General features: G+C 52.8%; 3 protein-coding genes across 3 annotated transcripts; 2 read left to right on the top strand and 1 right to left on the bottom strand.

Annotated features, from left to right (window-relative positions):
• Positions 1 to 3,254: 3,254 nt before the first annotated feature.
• On the top strand, positions 3,255 to 5,094 carry BKA58DRAFT_309646 (3-phytase A precursor; the record flags this gene model as incomplete). The annotated part of the gene is made up of 4 exons (XM_046167259.1): positions 3,255 to 3,315; positions 3,386 to 3,433; positions 3,498 to 4,487; positions 4,538 to 5,094. 4 exons carry the CDS (start codon positions 3,255 to 3,257, stop codon positions 5,092 to 5,094), a joined length of 1,656 nt encoding a protein of 551 aa, XP_046029475.1.
• Positions 5,095 to 7,414: 2,320 nt separating this feature from the next.
• On the bottom strand, positions 7,415 to 9,289 carry BKA58DRAFT_377661 (uncharacterized protein). The gene has a single exon (XM_046169636.1). It carries the CDS (start codon positions 9,111 to 9,113, stop codon positions 7,869 to 7,871), a length of 1,245 nt encoding a protein of 414 aa, XP_046029474.1. The 5' UTR covers positions 9,114 to 9,289; the 3' UTR covers positions 7,415 to 7,868.
• A 1,560-nt stretch (positions 9,290 to 10,849) lies between these two features.
• Positions 10,850 to 12,658, top strand: BKA58DRAFT_99371 (major facilitator superfamily domain-containing protein). Its single transcript, XM_046176354.1, has 2 exons — positions 10,850 to 11,211; positions 11,266 to 12,658. The coding sequence occupies exons 1-2, from the start codon at positions 10,960 to 10,962 to the stop codon at positions 12,631 to 12,633; spliced, it is 1,620 nt and encodes a 539-aa protein (XP_046029473.1). The 5' UTR covers positions 10,850 to 10,959; the 3' UTR covers positions 12,634 to 12,658.
• Positions 12,659 to 13,667: the final 1,009 nt, after the last annotated feature.

The raw sequence follows: 13,667 nt of genomic DNA, 5'->3' as shown, positions 1-13,667 counted from the left end.
CAGAGGTCTTGATGAAGGCCGAAAGCGGTGCATGACGTCGCCGGCCGCTGCGAGACATGGGAGAGCTGATCACTTGCCCCATTCCGCCACGTCCCACCGCACTGAGAGCACGGCTGCGCGTTGCGGGCGGCTGACATCACTGAACGCTGCCGTGGGTTCCGTCAACCGCCAATGGCGTCGCCGCTGACGTCTCCGGGCCTGCCTGCTGGGGCGGCGACGACGACGGTGCCTGCGTCCAACGGCCAAAGTCACGATGCGAGCGGGCAGCCTCAGCACTGCACCCAGAGACCGGTGCACCACCACCACGGCCACGTTCGCAGTCTCCGCCCACACTATTGTACCCACCGCATAGCACATAGCGCACAGGTCGACGCGTTACAGACCGACTGATTGCGGGTCATGCTGTCCATGCGCACATCACCAGCCGCTCGTGTCGGGCGTGGTCGCTGATCCCTCCTTGTGCGCCATCCGTTTCGTCGAGCTTGCGCACCAGAAATATATAAGATCGGCTAAGGGGACCCTGCGGCGGCGGCGTTGGCCTGCCACTTTGGCGTACATGGTATTTGTAGATTGCCGTTGCCACCAATCCTCGCCCGTTGGCACCACCAGCATGCACTGCGCTCGAGTGTGGCACACAGAAAAAGGCCTTTTCGAGCCTCGTCTCCAGCCCCTCACCCTCCATCGCCAGCGCCAGCGCCAGAGACCCTGACATCTCGTGGGCGTTGCACTCCGCACGCTGCCATGGCCAATGACGAAATTCTCGTTTGATCAGCACGTCACCCTGGGCGCTGAGCAACCGCTCACGGTGCTTCTATTCGACCTTTGCGCGCCGGGCCAAGAGCTTCTTTTCGTGCAATATGACAGCCGTGATTCTGTCATAAGTGGATGGGACATTTCCCGCCTCCGCCGCGACACTGTCGCACTTTGTCGAATCTGTACTTCTCCTGCATTGGACAACGGCGATCTCCAGGATCATGACGTTGAACGTTCCAACGTGAGAAAACACTCTCGTCTGAGTGGCCTTCCGCTTCCCCATTATCAATAAGTTGTTTCAGCGCACATAGCTCCACCTTGCCGGTACGATCCGCATCTCGCTAGGTTCCAACCTCTGCTTCGATGAGCGCTCTGAAGCATCAAAAGGTCACCGCTGTTCTGCCTCGCGACGATCCTTCGGGAACACGGCTGCTTGGGGCAAGACAGACGAACGAGTGTCATTTTCCCGCGGGTATTCAAGTAGGACCGGCTGATGCCGGCCTTGCAACTACTATCTTTGCTTTATTCGGTCCGGCCTTGCGCAGCACGTCTTCACCACGCGTCTGCATACCTTGCCAGCGTGCCACTGCTGTTTTCAGTCGGCGACGATCAGCACGGGGTTTCAAGGCGACACACATGCTCTGTAACGTGAGAGCGACAGGCCGACGCGCCTGCAAGACATCATGACAATTAACCTCTCTACACGACTCGCACGGGATTGTGACTGCATCATATTGTCCTTCGACTGGGACACCGTTTGCTTTGGTTTGCTTTGAGTTCCTTGTGCAAAACTTCCTACTCCAACGTCTCCAACATCTCCGACACCTCCAACTCAACAAAACAGTCACCACAGCTCGCTTATTTCACTCAATCAATCGGTTTGCATGCTGCTAGCACTCTTCCCGTTGTCTCTGCATCATCGCTGGTCCGGCAATTCGCTGTAGGGTGCCCACTTTTCGTTCTTCGGTGGTTCTCCAGCAGATGGTACCTGAGTCATGTTCTTGCTATCCAGGGTCCACCTGGTACACGCAACCAATACACTTATATCGGTCCGACACCTTACTTGACATTTCAGAGCAAGGCGACATCAATCACGAAACTTCGATCATGGAAGGCTGCCGAACCCAGTAATCAAACGCTGCCGAACCAAGTCACATCATGCCGCTGTTGCGCCGGCGTGCGAGTAATTGTGGAGCTGCGGTGTATATGTCCGGTAGGGCTGCATTCGGAGACAGTGCGGCGATTTGTGTTGCAGAGTGACGCCGCTGGGATGTAGTGATGTAAGTCGCAGAGGACGCCTGGTATGCATCACGGGGCATGAAGAGTTGGACGTGAGACACCGACAAACTCGCCGGTGGGCTCTCCTACAACCACGCGTCCCTATAACATGCGATATATACCCATTAGACCTGGCCCATGGGACAAACAGTGGTCAAATGCCTCTGTGCACTGGACGAAAGCTTCTCTTAACACGGAGTGCGAGTTCTATATATATCCACCTCGGAGCCGCCGCAATTTCCCTCAGTGGATATAAAGGTGTGACTGTCGTTCGAAGAGACGGCCATCCTTCATGGTGTGAGTAGATCATTGAACACACCGACACCAGAGATGCGTAAGAAGCGCTGCTATTATCGATTAGCAGTCTTTCCCCACTTGATTCGGATGTGGCACTTTTAGACCAGACAGTTGGGGATTCCCCGGATCCCCTGCGACCACAAGCATAATTTTCTAAAGATCATCGTTGCCCATCTCCGTGGCCGAGTAGTCAAGACTATACCGGAAATTAATGAGGCAACTGAAGCGCGGACGCGAGGTCCCGACAAACCCATTAGATTCTCTTATTGATCGCCATTCATCAACGATCTTCAGAGCATATTGCACTGAGAAATCGGCGATCGATCTGCACTTGCGTGAATGTAGTTGACCGCAATCTCCAGATAACGAGGGCGGGGACGCGATATGGTGTCGCGACATGAAGCCTCACCCTCATCTAGTCTCTCCGCCTCATATGAGGTCCTGAGAATATTAGAACCATGCAAAGGCGATTCAAAGTCACGAATGGTTAAATGCGATGCGAAGTCACGAATGGTTAAATGCGATGCGTTCCAGCTATTCGCAGCTTGCTATTGTGCCCGACGAAGCATGCATTGAGCTTTCCGTATCTTATTCATCATGATCAAAAACATCCGCATAGTGCACTGGGAACAGTTCATCCGGTGTGAAGGTTTCTCAATTGTCGACTTTGAGCGAAATGCGAAACGCCCATGTGGGTGATATGGCCCAGGATACCGTGTTGGACAGCCCTCGGCATTGCGTCACTGCCAACTCCAACCCATGGCCCAAGCTCAAGCTGCCTCTTAACAATCTGGACGCGAAAACTCCAGTGTAGCGACAGCGACGTGTAGTGAAGCGGTGACTTGTTTTGCAGACGATCAATCGTGCCTACCTCATTAGATCTGCACTTTGCACGTTGCTGAGTAAGAGCTCGCAGCTACCCCACCATGCACGGCATCCTCGAGCTCTCGCTGCAGCTCCTCAACTCGTTTAGCCCGGCCAATCTCGGTGCGTACGCCTCACCCACTAGCCACCTGCTGTTGCTGTGGCTTAAAATAACAATGCTAATTACGAACAGGTCGATCTGGGGCTCAAGTTCCTCTTCAAGGCGAACAAAATGTGAAGTGTCAGTACTCCCTGGTCTTGTTGGCTGGGCCAGCAAATTGAGGCAGCAATTAACAATCGCAAAGCAACACCATCAAAGTCATCTGTTCCGGACTACTTTGTGACGGATGATGGGCACTTCCAAGGTCCTACGAAAACTGGCGCTGCCCCGTTCATGGCGCAAACAAACTTGGCACCTTTTGCTGGCGTGTCGTATATCCCAAATACGCCTCTTGAAACCCAGATCCCCATTGCCGGCAATGCGGATAACAAAAATATTTTCCAGAGCATGGCAAACATCAGTCCATACTTTCCTAATCCTAGAGGTTTCGGCGTCAACGAATACTCGATACCGCCTGGCACCAACGTGACATGGCTTAACATGGTCCACCGCCATGGAAGTCGGTACCCCGAAGTCAGTGGTGAAGCTGCAGAGCGGACTCTAGGGAAGAAGCTTACAGACGCGGCTGGCAAGTTTACTGGCCATGGACCGCTTTCGTTCCTCAACGATTGGCAGTTTCTGCTGGGCGCTGAGATTCTAGTCCCCAATGGTAAGCAAGAGCTTTTCACCTCTGGTACCCTACACTACTATCAGTATGGTCATTTGTATCCCAACAATGGAAGCAAGGTTGTCGTTCGGAGCACAACCCAAAGACGCATGACCGAGTCGGCGGAGTACTTCCTCGCAGGCTTTTTCGGTCTGGGCTGGCCGCAAAATGCGACGCTTGAGCTGGCGATTGAGGCGCCCGGCTTCAACAATACGCTTGCTGGTTATAAGCAGTGTAACCATTCGAGTTGGCCGACGGCTAGGCAAGGTCTCATGGAGTGGATCGGCGTGTACCTTCATGATGCTCATCAGAGGTTCAGGAGCAACATCACCGGTGACCTCGACTGGACGATCAGCGATACCTACAACGCTCAAGCTTTATGTTCGTACGAGACGATTTCGCTTGGCTTCTCTCACTGGTGCGGCCTATTCACCTACGAAGAGTGGGAAGGCTACGAGTACGCCCTGGATCTTTCATTCCAGGCAGGCACAGGATTTGGCTCTTCAGTCGGTCGTGCTATTGGAATTGGTACGGATTGACGACCCTTATGCTACCCTCACCATGCTAATAATGCGCAGGCTACGTGGAAGAAGTCCTCGCCCGCATGCAGCACCACGTCATCACCTCCCCGTCTGCCCAGATCAATGTAACCCTTGACAACAATACCGTCACCTTTCCCATCGATCAGAACCTGAACCTAGACTTTAGCCACGATGCCGGCATCGTCAGTATCCTTGTCGCATTCGGCATTACGCAGTTTAGCGAGGTACTTCCCACAACCCACATCAAGACGCCCCGTGAATTCATCCTCTCACATCTCCAACCATTCGCTGGTCGCCTTGATATCGAAGTGATCAAAGCACCTGCACCCGTCAACCCCAATCGGACGGACGAGAAAATATACCTTGACGGGCCGCCGACGAGCTACGTTCATTTTATTCTCAACCAGAGGACTATTCCACTCGGCCGTAGTCATAAGGAATGTGGCGATCGAGACGACGGGTGGTGCGAGATGGAGACATTCCTGAAGGTTCAGCAAAAGCAGATTGAGCTTGCGGATTACGAATTTGCTTGCTTTGGAGACTACGACGCTCCGTCGTACGGAGAGGTCACGGACGGTCGGCCGCCGAAATGAGCGCTGGGTATGCCGTTGATAATTGGGACAGGTTGATGTTTTGGATGCGTCGCGATCACGAAATCTTTATTGCTAACGACTTTACGCCATTGAAGGCTCATCGATAAGTTCTTCTACTCGAGACTTCGCTATGCCGGTGACCATACGTTTCGGCAAGGTCTTGTTAGCTCTTGCAGCGGCCAATAGCACAGCAACAAGTCCCCCGACTTATCATCATTCTTGCTCAGTATCCATAAGGTTCCGAATCATGATCAAAATCGTCGTCGGAGTCGTCCATCGCACCCCAGACACCAACATAATGCACATAGTCCGACAATCCCTCGCACTCCAGTCGATTGCCTTGAAAGCACGCCTCCAGAACACCCTCACCCAAGAACGTGACTTCGCAATCAAAGGCATCCAGTTCCACGGTGCAATAGGCTGACGTTCAAGCAGGGTCTTGTGATGCGAACTGCGGAGGGTTCTTGAAATCCATCAAAAACCCGTCTTCCGGTTCGTCCATGAGATTGAGCTTGACTCCAATTATTTTATCACCTTTAGATAACATTAGCTCTGAATATTGCCTATCAATTTTCAGGCTTCCGGCTTCTCAGTCCTCGATAGTATCTCCGCCTTCCCACCACTGGTCTGGATTCTGAGCGTAAAAGTCTAAATGTTAAGACGAGAAAAGCGTATAGTTGCCGCTGATGTCTCCCAGAGGTATCTTCTCGCCGTTTTGTAGTCTTGCCTTTAGAGCTTGTGCTTGATCCTCGAAACGGATTGCTTTGGTCCTAAGTTCCACAATGCACTCTTGCAAGTATATGTCTCCATCGTTCAAGCGGTGATTCTCTTCTTCATCCGTCCCTACTTCTTCGTCTTCCCATTCGTCTTCATTCTTCACAATCGGCATCTCTTTGCGCGTATGTAAGCTTTTATCGGAACAAGAGTCGGGGCATCATACCAGTATGCAGGTCAAACACTCTCAGACCGTCGTGATTATGCTGCGTCGCCATACCGAGGCGGAAGAAGGGCCTTCTGGCTTGGACACTTCCAGGAGCGGATTACGGTTCGATTCTTTGGTAATGCAGTTCTACGCGCAGATGGAAGACGTAGATGCGTTGATGGAGTAAGAGACCTTGTGGTGCTCAAGGTCAGGTTGAGTGTCGCGCCGAGACGCGTTGCATTGCCTTTGGTTCACCAAAAGTAGTGCATTGAGTCCGGTTCAATGCCACGACGTCATCATGCGTCGATTTCACGATCAGATATCCTCGCACTGCAAAACCAAGAGTATGACAAAGTCATGGATGGCAAGATAAATGTATATGAATTTGGTGATCGCATGCTTTCTCACTCTTTATCTTCGTTGTCATCCTCATCGTCGCTCTCGTCATAGCTCCCAGAACCGGAATCCTCCAAGTCAACGGGTCCTCCAAACTCCGCCAGTATAGTCTTCAATTTTTTGTCATTCGCCGTGTGCATATGCCCGGTATACTTGCAATTCCGCCACTTTTCATCGAGTTCCTCGGCTGTACGCCTCAACGCTTTCCGATCTTGGGCCAGAATCCCAGCAAAGTAGATGCCATCCTTGCGTAACTCCAAGTAGTCATCGCCAAGAAAGTTGACTTGAACGGAAAACATTTCCTCCTCACTGTCGTTGTAGGACTGGACGGTTTCGGGGGTCAGGGATGCATGTTTCGGTTTGTTGAACTTCATCGCCTGAGAGTCTGTAGGCCCGCCGAGGAGATCGATCATCATGCCCATATCACCGGCATAGGGAGCGTAATCTTCGATGATAAGGTGCTTTCCAAACTCGATGGTCCCAACACCGCGCTCCCAATCACTATCTGTGATGTCTTGGTCTTTCTTGCTTGCATAGTCTTCCACCCATTGTGAGGAGTAGAAATTCCATTTCCTACGTATGTCGCCTACTTTGCGCTTTTTGCGCTCAAGCTTTTCGGCGGCGACCTTGACTTCCTCTTCTGCTTCAAATTGATTTGCTTTTGCTTCTTCGAGCAGCGTCTCGGGGTCTTCTCTGTCGATCGACTCTGCGCCTGAGCTCTCAGCTTCCGATTCTGCTCCCAGTTCTACTTCGCTGTTCTCCTCCTCACAGCTCCGTTCCTGCGCTAGTGGAATCGGTTAGAGCGTCACAATAAGGTAGCTGGAGGCGTCCATGAACTCAGTCGTGTTCGCGCTGGGTTGTGTAGCAGGCATCTTTGTTTTGATGCGTCTCGTGGCCTCCGCTATAACAGAGATGCACGTGTTATGGAAAGGAAGTGTTCACATCTAAGGTTTCTAGAAAGACCGTTGTGACGTAGCCGCGGAGATCTTCCCGACTGCGGTGTTCGCGCTACGGCAGGAACCAGTTGCAGGAACGCCTGACGCGACGACGCGTTGCCCCATCACCTCGACCCAGCTTTGCGTCCAACCTGGCGCTATGCCGCTCCCTCGCCCACACTTGAAATCCAATGTCACTTCCATCACCAGCGATCCTTCGGCAGCTTTGTGAGCTTTTGCATGGGAAACCTATCAGGCGGCTTCGCTCCTGCCCAGGTAATCTAAAAGAAAACAGAGCAAACATTGGAAGGCGCACCGGATCCCCAGAAACCGGACAATATCGCGCGCCTGTACCCATCATGTTTAGGGGTATACAAGCGTCTCGAACAGTCCCCAGAATGTTCACTCCGATCCACGTAGTCTTAAACCCTAGTGTTTTCCTAAAGCAACACGTCGAATCCTCAATTTCATAGCGGCAATCACGACCCGGAGCTTCGCACACCACAGTCAAGTGCAGCGGTCTAGCTCACTTCCGTCTCCTCACTTCGTGCCAGCATTTCCATCTTCAGCTTCTCGAGGTCCAAGTGCGGAGCGACCTTGTTCGCCCACCAAAGCGCCACCCACCCTCTGCTCGTTTCCTTCAGCTTATCCGCAAACATCTGTTCCTGCTCTTGTTCTGCTGAATCCTCATCGTACTGCTCCTTCATATCCTCGTGCGACATGCCACGGAAGCTGGTATCCAACTTTTCGCTGAAGGCCTCCGATGCCCACACACCAGGTGTGTAGGCTGTAGTCGTGCGATGGAACTTAGTTCGTGGGCGACGATTCTCGGCAAGGGTATGAGCGGCGTGTGGCAGCACGATTGTGGTGCGAGAGAGCGGTTGGAAGGGTGAAGGGTTGACGACGTAGAGGTGCTCGGGTGATATAGTCACCGAATCTGCTGTGCGGACCCGTTTAGGCGATGGTGATGCGCATTGGCTGCCGGGAATGGTGCGGGTGTGTGGGCGCTTGAGAATCGATTTGGGCATCGCCAAGTCATGCCGGGATGCCGGCGGCGTCGCAGTCATTGTTGTGGCTGTTAGATGTGCATCTGAACTTTCTTCCGATGCCGGTTCTGGTGCTGAAGTCCACTGAAACTCTGGTGGCTGACTGCGCAAAGCTTCTACTAACGGATCCAATCCAGTTGACTCCGGTATCGTGAGCACCTGCTGCGGTTCGTTCAATCCTGTCGCGGATACGGATGGCTTTACCTCGTCTCTCCACTCTTCCTTCGTTTCTTTCTCAATCACCATCCTCAACCATACCATCAACAAACGCGCACCCTCCTTCTCCAACGTGGTTGGCTCTTCCTCTTCTGCGCCGTTGATGTATCTTAGACCCGGCACTCTACCTAGCAAGACCTTCTTCTCGTCCCACACATTCAGCGCTTCTCTCAGTTTGGCCAGGTCCTGGACTGGCACACTTATGTCATTGAGTAGGTCTTCGAACGATTCCACAGTATTTGTCAGTGCAATCTTTGCCCTGCGCCAGGCCCTTCTGACGGCCTTGTGGCACGCGCTCGCATGGTCGCCTTTCCCGCCTTCTTTGGACTGGAAAAGACCACCCCGTATGTCAAACTGTCCCTGTACAGCTTCGATGTCTCGGATTTGTGAAGTTATCGTACACGTCGGACAGCGCTGCGGCGAGGGGAGCTTGGAAGCAAGAGTGGTCGGTACGGCGTGTGCGCATGTGCTCAGAACAGGCGTGACAGGGTTGAATCGTACCATCTTGTAGAAGCCGTGGGAGTGGAGCGTCAAGGTTTAGTGGACGAGTTGCTGTATGCGACAGTTTGCTGCGGCACTGCGTGAGCAAGGGTCAGCTGTGTCTGTGCGTTAATGTCGTTCTTGTCTCAGACAGGAGGAGCGAGCTCGGGTTCAGGCTACAACAATATGACGCAATAGTGGAGTTTCGAGTCAATGACCGTGGTACTGCGATGACCCGTAGACGGCGAACCACTTGCAACTCCCATAATACTATAAGAAAAGGGTGGCGAACCCCCTGCCCACGAGGGGCGTAGAAACACGAGTGAAGTGCACATGTGAAGTATAGGAGCTAGCGCCAAAACGGATGGAAGCTTGCGTCCATCAGTAATCGAGTTTGCCAGCTTTGCAGAGGCGCACCTCATACGAAGAGAAAATTGAACATATGCGCTAAAATCGACTTTGCTGAAGGAACGAGACATTGTGAAGTCTCAAGGCAATGTAGCTTTATTAGCTTTTTTCTTAATCGTATTTCGTGGAGATCACCGTTTAGTCTTCTCGCATGAATGCGATGGGCGCATGATCCCGAAGCATACATGAGATGGCGTACTAATGTGACGCACTGATGGATGTGGTAGGAAGTGAAGTTGGTAGTGACTAGACGAAACCGCCCAACTACTGAGCGCCACTTTCCTTGTTCCTTTCTGAAAACATCCGATTGTATGAGGCAGCTAAGCAAAGAATACAAGTACTGAACTAGCGACTCCGAGGTGTGACCAGCGTTGGGCGAAATGCAGCCTTGTAGTCATCGTGATGGCATTATGTCCGGTTGCACCTCCTGCTCAAAGTTCACAGAATGTCCGTTTGGAAAACACGTACAGCCCATAAGGCCAAAGTATGTGCTCTCAAGATGTGCCGGTGAAAGAAGCAAGACTGTTGGCGGGAAGATCGGAACCTAGTGATGGTAGTACAGATAGGAGATCAGAAAGAAGCAAAGAAACAGACTGACGGTGATGTCATAGATGATTTCATGAGGTTCAATGTGCCGGCAGAGCCGAGTGTAGGGAATTGGTATATAATGGCAAGAGATACCCACTTGGCGGGGCTGAGGGAGATGTGTCGCAGTACGTTTAGCCCAGTATGCTGACGACGTTCAAGCTCATGCAGCGCATATGCTGAGAGCCTAATCACCATGTATCATGAATACATGGACTCGTCATTTGTATCACAACAGGTATGCCACGCGTTCCCAGCTGCGCAATACGACCGACGTACATGCGCTTGCCTCGCCGAACAGTCGAATTAATTGACCAAGGTTACCTACATGCGCCCAATGTTGAGCCGGTACTCTACCAGCAAAAGCATCGCGGTCATTCGCAGGTTGGTTCGGAACGAATCGTCGCGCAGTCTGTTCTCCCCACCGGCATGATGTTTTTTCCGCACAGCTTAGGCACGTGGCGCGATGTAGGTCTTCCAACCTTGGAACCTTCGAAGGCTGCCACGAGGCTCGACGTATGGCCGGACATTACGCGCTCGCGAAGAAGTAATGGCCGGCTTGTAGTGCAATCCAATGATACGAGATGGTCGATGAGACAGTTGAAGTTCTGCTTGTCGAAAAGAGGTCTGTGTGAGTGGGTCTGGTGCGGGAAATGACACTAGTTAATGCCGCGGCAAAAACGAGGCAGCGATCACGCCACGAAGAGAGCATCCTTCAGACCGTTGCATGAGTACTAGAACTCGCGCTACGAATATTGCATCGCATTGTCCATCATCAACCTGCGTTTTCTGTATCTCGGCAAGATGTACTGCTGATAGTCAGTGATGGAGCCGAGAAGACGGATTTGCGTGATGTGGATGTGATCGTCGTAGCGCAATGTTCGCATCCATGGACGATCGTATGGATGAGGGGCCGCATGAGAACCGTGGTACTACTCCGAGCTCTCATCGCGAGATTGGCATACAAATAGGTTCTGCGGCACCTCGGGAAATGGCAACAAACAACAGCATGTCGAAGTTCTCATGGCTTTCATCATCGCCGCAGCATGGATCCAAGCCGCCGTTTATGCTCAAGGCTAGAAGCTCGGACGCTTTCATCATCGGAACTGTGTCTTTGGCTGTCTTTACAGTAAGTGTTCAATCCAGTTGTAGCTAGGTGCAAAACAGGAGCTGATTCAAGAAGGACATGTTTCTGTATGGTGTCATTGTACCCGTCATCCCATTCGCAATACGTTCGCGTAGTCATATTGAGGAGGACCAAGTTCAATACTGGGTCTCGGTGCTGGTTGCCGTATATGGCGCCGCTCTTCTTGCATTCTCGCCCATATGCGGATGGCTTGCGGACCGCGGGTCGACGCGTCGCTTTCCGCTTCTTCTGGGCTTGTTTGTTCTCTTAGGAGCTACACTCCTGATGAACCTTGGCAACTCAACTGGGGCTTTCATTGTCGGAAGGCTCCTACAGGGGGCTTCGGCAGCTGTGGTATGGGTCGTTGGCCTGGCCTTGTTGGCGGATACGGTGCCGCAGGAGCGACTCGCGACCGCCACTGGGTGGCTGACCATAGGCGTGTCGATTGGGATGCTCATATCGCCCTTACTCGGTGGCATAGTCTACGACAAGGCTGGTTATAATGCCGTCTTTGGCATGTGCTATGCATTAATCGGCCTGGATGTGATCCTCAGAGTGTTGCTCGTGGAGAAGAAGGTGGCTGCGAGATGGGACGCAACGGCTATGGGAGGCTCGTCTGTCGAGAAAGACGCATGCTCAGAGGGGAAAGAGACAGCCTTTGCCGTCCTCGCAAGTCGAAACGACAGCTTAGTTCCTCACAAGACGATAACTCAGCAAGACACCGGGTCTGCTGAAGCGCAACAGGAGAGTCCGCATCGGCAACGTGTGCGCGATCGCCTCCCTCCAGTACTTTCACTTCTGTACTCCCGACGCCTGCTTGCCTCGCTGTTCTGTGCTCTCATTCAAGCAATATTGCTGACGGCCTTCGACTCTGTTCTCGCCATCCATGCCGCCAACACATTCAACTGGTCCTCGACAGGCGCTGCGCTTCTTTTCCTTCCGATAGTCATTCCGAGTCTCCTCTCGCCGCTGTGGGGTTGGCTGAGTGACAGATATGGAGGGCGTTACGTGGTTGTCGTCGGCTTTCTGTGCGGTTGCCCTCCTCTCGTCTGCCTCCGATTTATCGACGAGAACACTATGAAGGACAAGGTGTTGCTTTGCGCGTTACTGGCGGTCACGGGGCTCTTTGTGGGCATGACCTTCGCGCCAGTCATGGCAGAGGTATCGGCTGTCGCTGAGGCCAAGGAAAGGAAGATGATCGCAAATGGACGCGCGGGATTCGGCAAAGGCGGTGCGTTTGCGCAGGCCTACGCACTGTACAATTGCGCGTTCGCTGCCGGCTGCATGGCGGGCCCTTTGTTGGCCGGCTTTCTCGCGGAGGATAGCGGCTGGGGAACTATGGCGGCTGTCTTGGGCGCGCTGTCTGCTGTCACTGCAGTACCGGGTTTTCTCTGGCTGGGCGGATGGGTGCTAGCCAAGAACTAAACACGATCGATAGGATAGTCTCTCCGAACATCGGCTGCATACAAAGTCATCTAGTCGGTTGCACTGTGCGTGTTGTGAGTCGTGATACATGGCGTCATTGCCTCGGCTTCGTCCCCACTTGCCGTTCTTGCCCGACATCTGGACCCTGTAACTGCCCGGGAGGCGCCACGCCACACCTTGATCGCACTCTCCTTGTCCTTCACACCACACGTCCATCTCTGCTCGCCACCGCTTGTATCGCTACATCGGCATCTTACTGTCAACTTCTTATTGGGCGTCCTAAACAGGGTCCTATTCATCCCTGTGTGGCGATGGCATTTGCTCCTTACTCATCTCCTGCGCTCACCCCGATCAATCGTTGCACGTCCAGGTCCAATCGTTGCTTCACCCGGGAGATGCGTGCTGCGGGCAATCGAACCCCTTTTGCAACTCTCTTCTCAAGGTTTGCACCACCAGTGCAGTTGCAGCAACAGAGTTCATTGGTGTCAGAACACTAATGAGTGCCTTAGACAATGCCATAACTACGTCATGCACCGGAAAGAAGACATAGGAGGCGCGGAGGAAATACCGCACCCCCGCTTGACAACAGGTTTCCTCTGACGGCCTGGAACAACGCATGGAGATAGGCGAGCATACTGCGATCTCTCTTCGACGATGCAATAGGCTGCCCAAAGATTAGTTTGCAGATCCGGGGTCAGATGGTCCATGCCACGCATCTTAGCTTCCAAGATCGTCAGGAACAGCCTCTCTAGGTACTAACGTACGGTACTAACTTTACTCCGAACGCTTTAGGCTCGCAGCCGACAAGCCGCTTGGTGCGTTAAGAAGGGGACCAAGTTGATCAGGTGTTTCAGACTCAAGCAACTACCTACACCGCTGCAAATTTGACCATGGCTGATGATCACTCCACGGCAAATTTTTCTACTCCAGGCTCCTCCACGGCAGTCACATCTCATGTGTGAGTATGCACTACAAGAAGTCTAGTTTAGAATGCTCATCGCTACCAAAATCTGAGTACGATGTAAGTCTTTCAT

The sequence above is a fragment of the Alternaria rosae genome (assembly GCF_020736505.1).
Source record: "Alternaria rosae strain MPI-PUGE-AT-0040 chromosome Unknown BKA58scaffold_2, whole genome shotgun sequence".
NCBI classification, from domain to species: Eukaryota; Fungi; Ascomycota; class Dothideomycetes; order Pleosporales; family Pleosporaceae; genus Alternaria; species Alternaria rosae.
Note: the sequence above shows the minus strand (reverse complement) of the source record. Positions and strands in the feature narration are given on the sequence as shown.

What these genes read in the sequence shown, in the direction of transcription:
- BKA58DRAFT_377661 (XM_046169636.1), bottom strand. Translation starts at nt 9,113, where the DNA reads ATGGTACGATTCAACCCTGTCACGCCTGTTCTGAGCACATGCGCACAC.
- BKA58DRAFT_99371 (XM_046176354.1), top strand. Translation starts at nt 10,960, where the DNA reads ATGTTCGCATCCATGGACGATCGTATGGATGAGGGGCCGCATGAGAAC. An exon ending in TGTCTTTGGCTGTCTTTACA is followed by an intron (nt 11,212 to 11,265) that starts GTAAGTGTTCAA and finishes TGATTCAAGAAG; the next exon opens with GACATGTTTCTGTATGGTGT.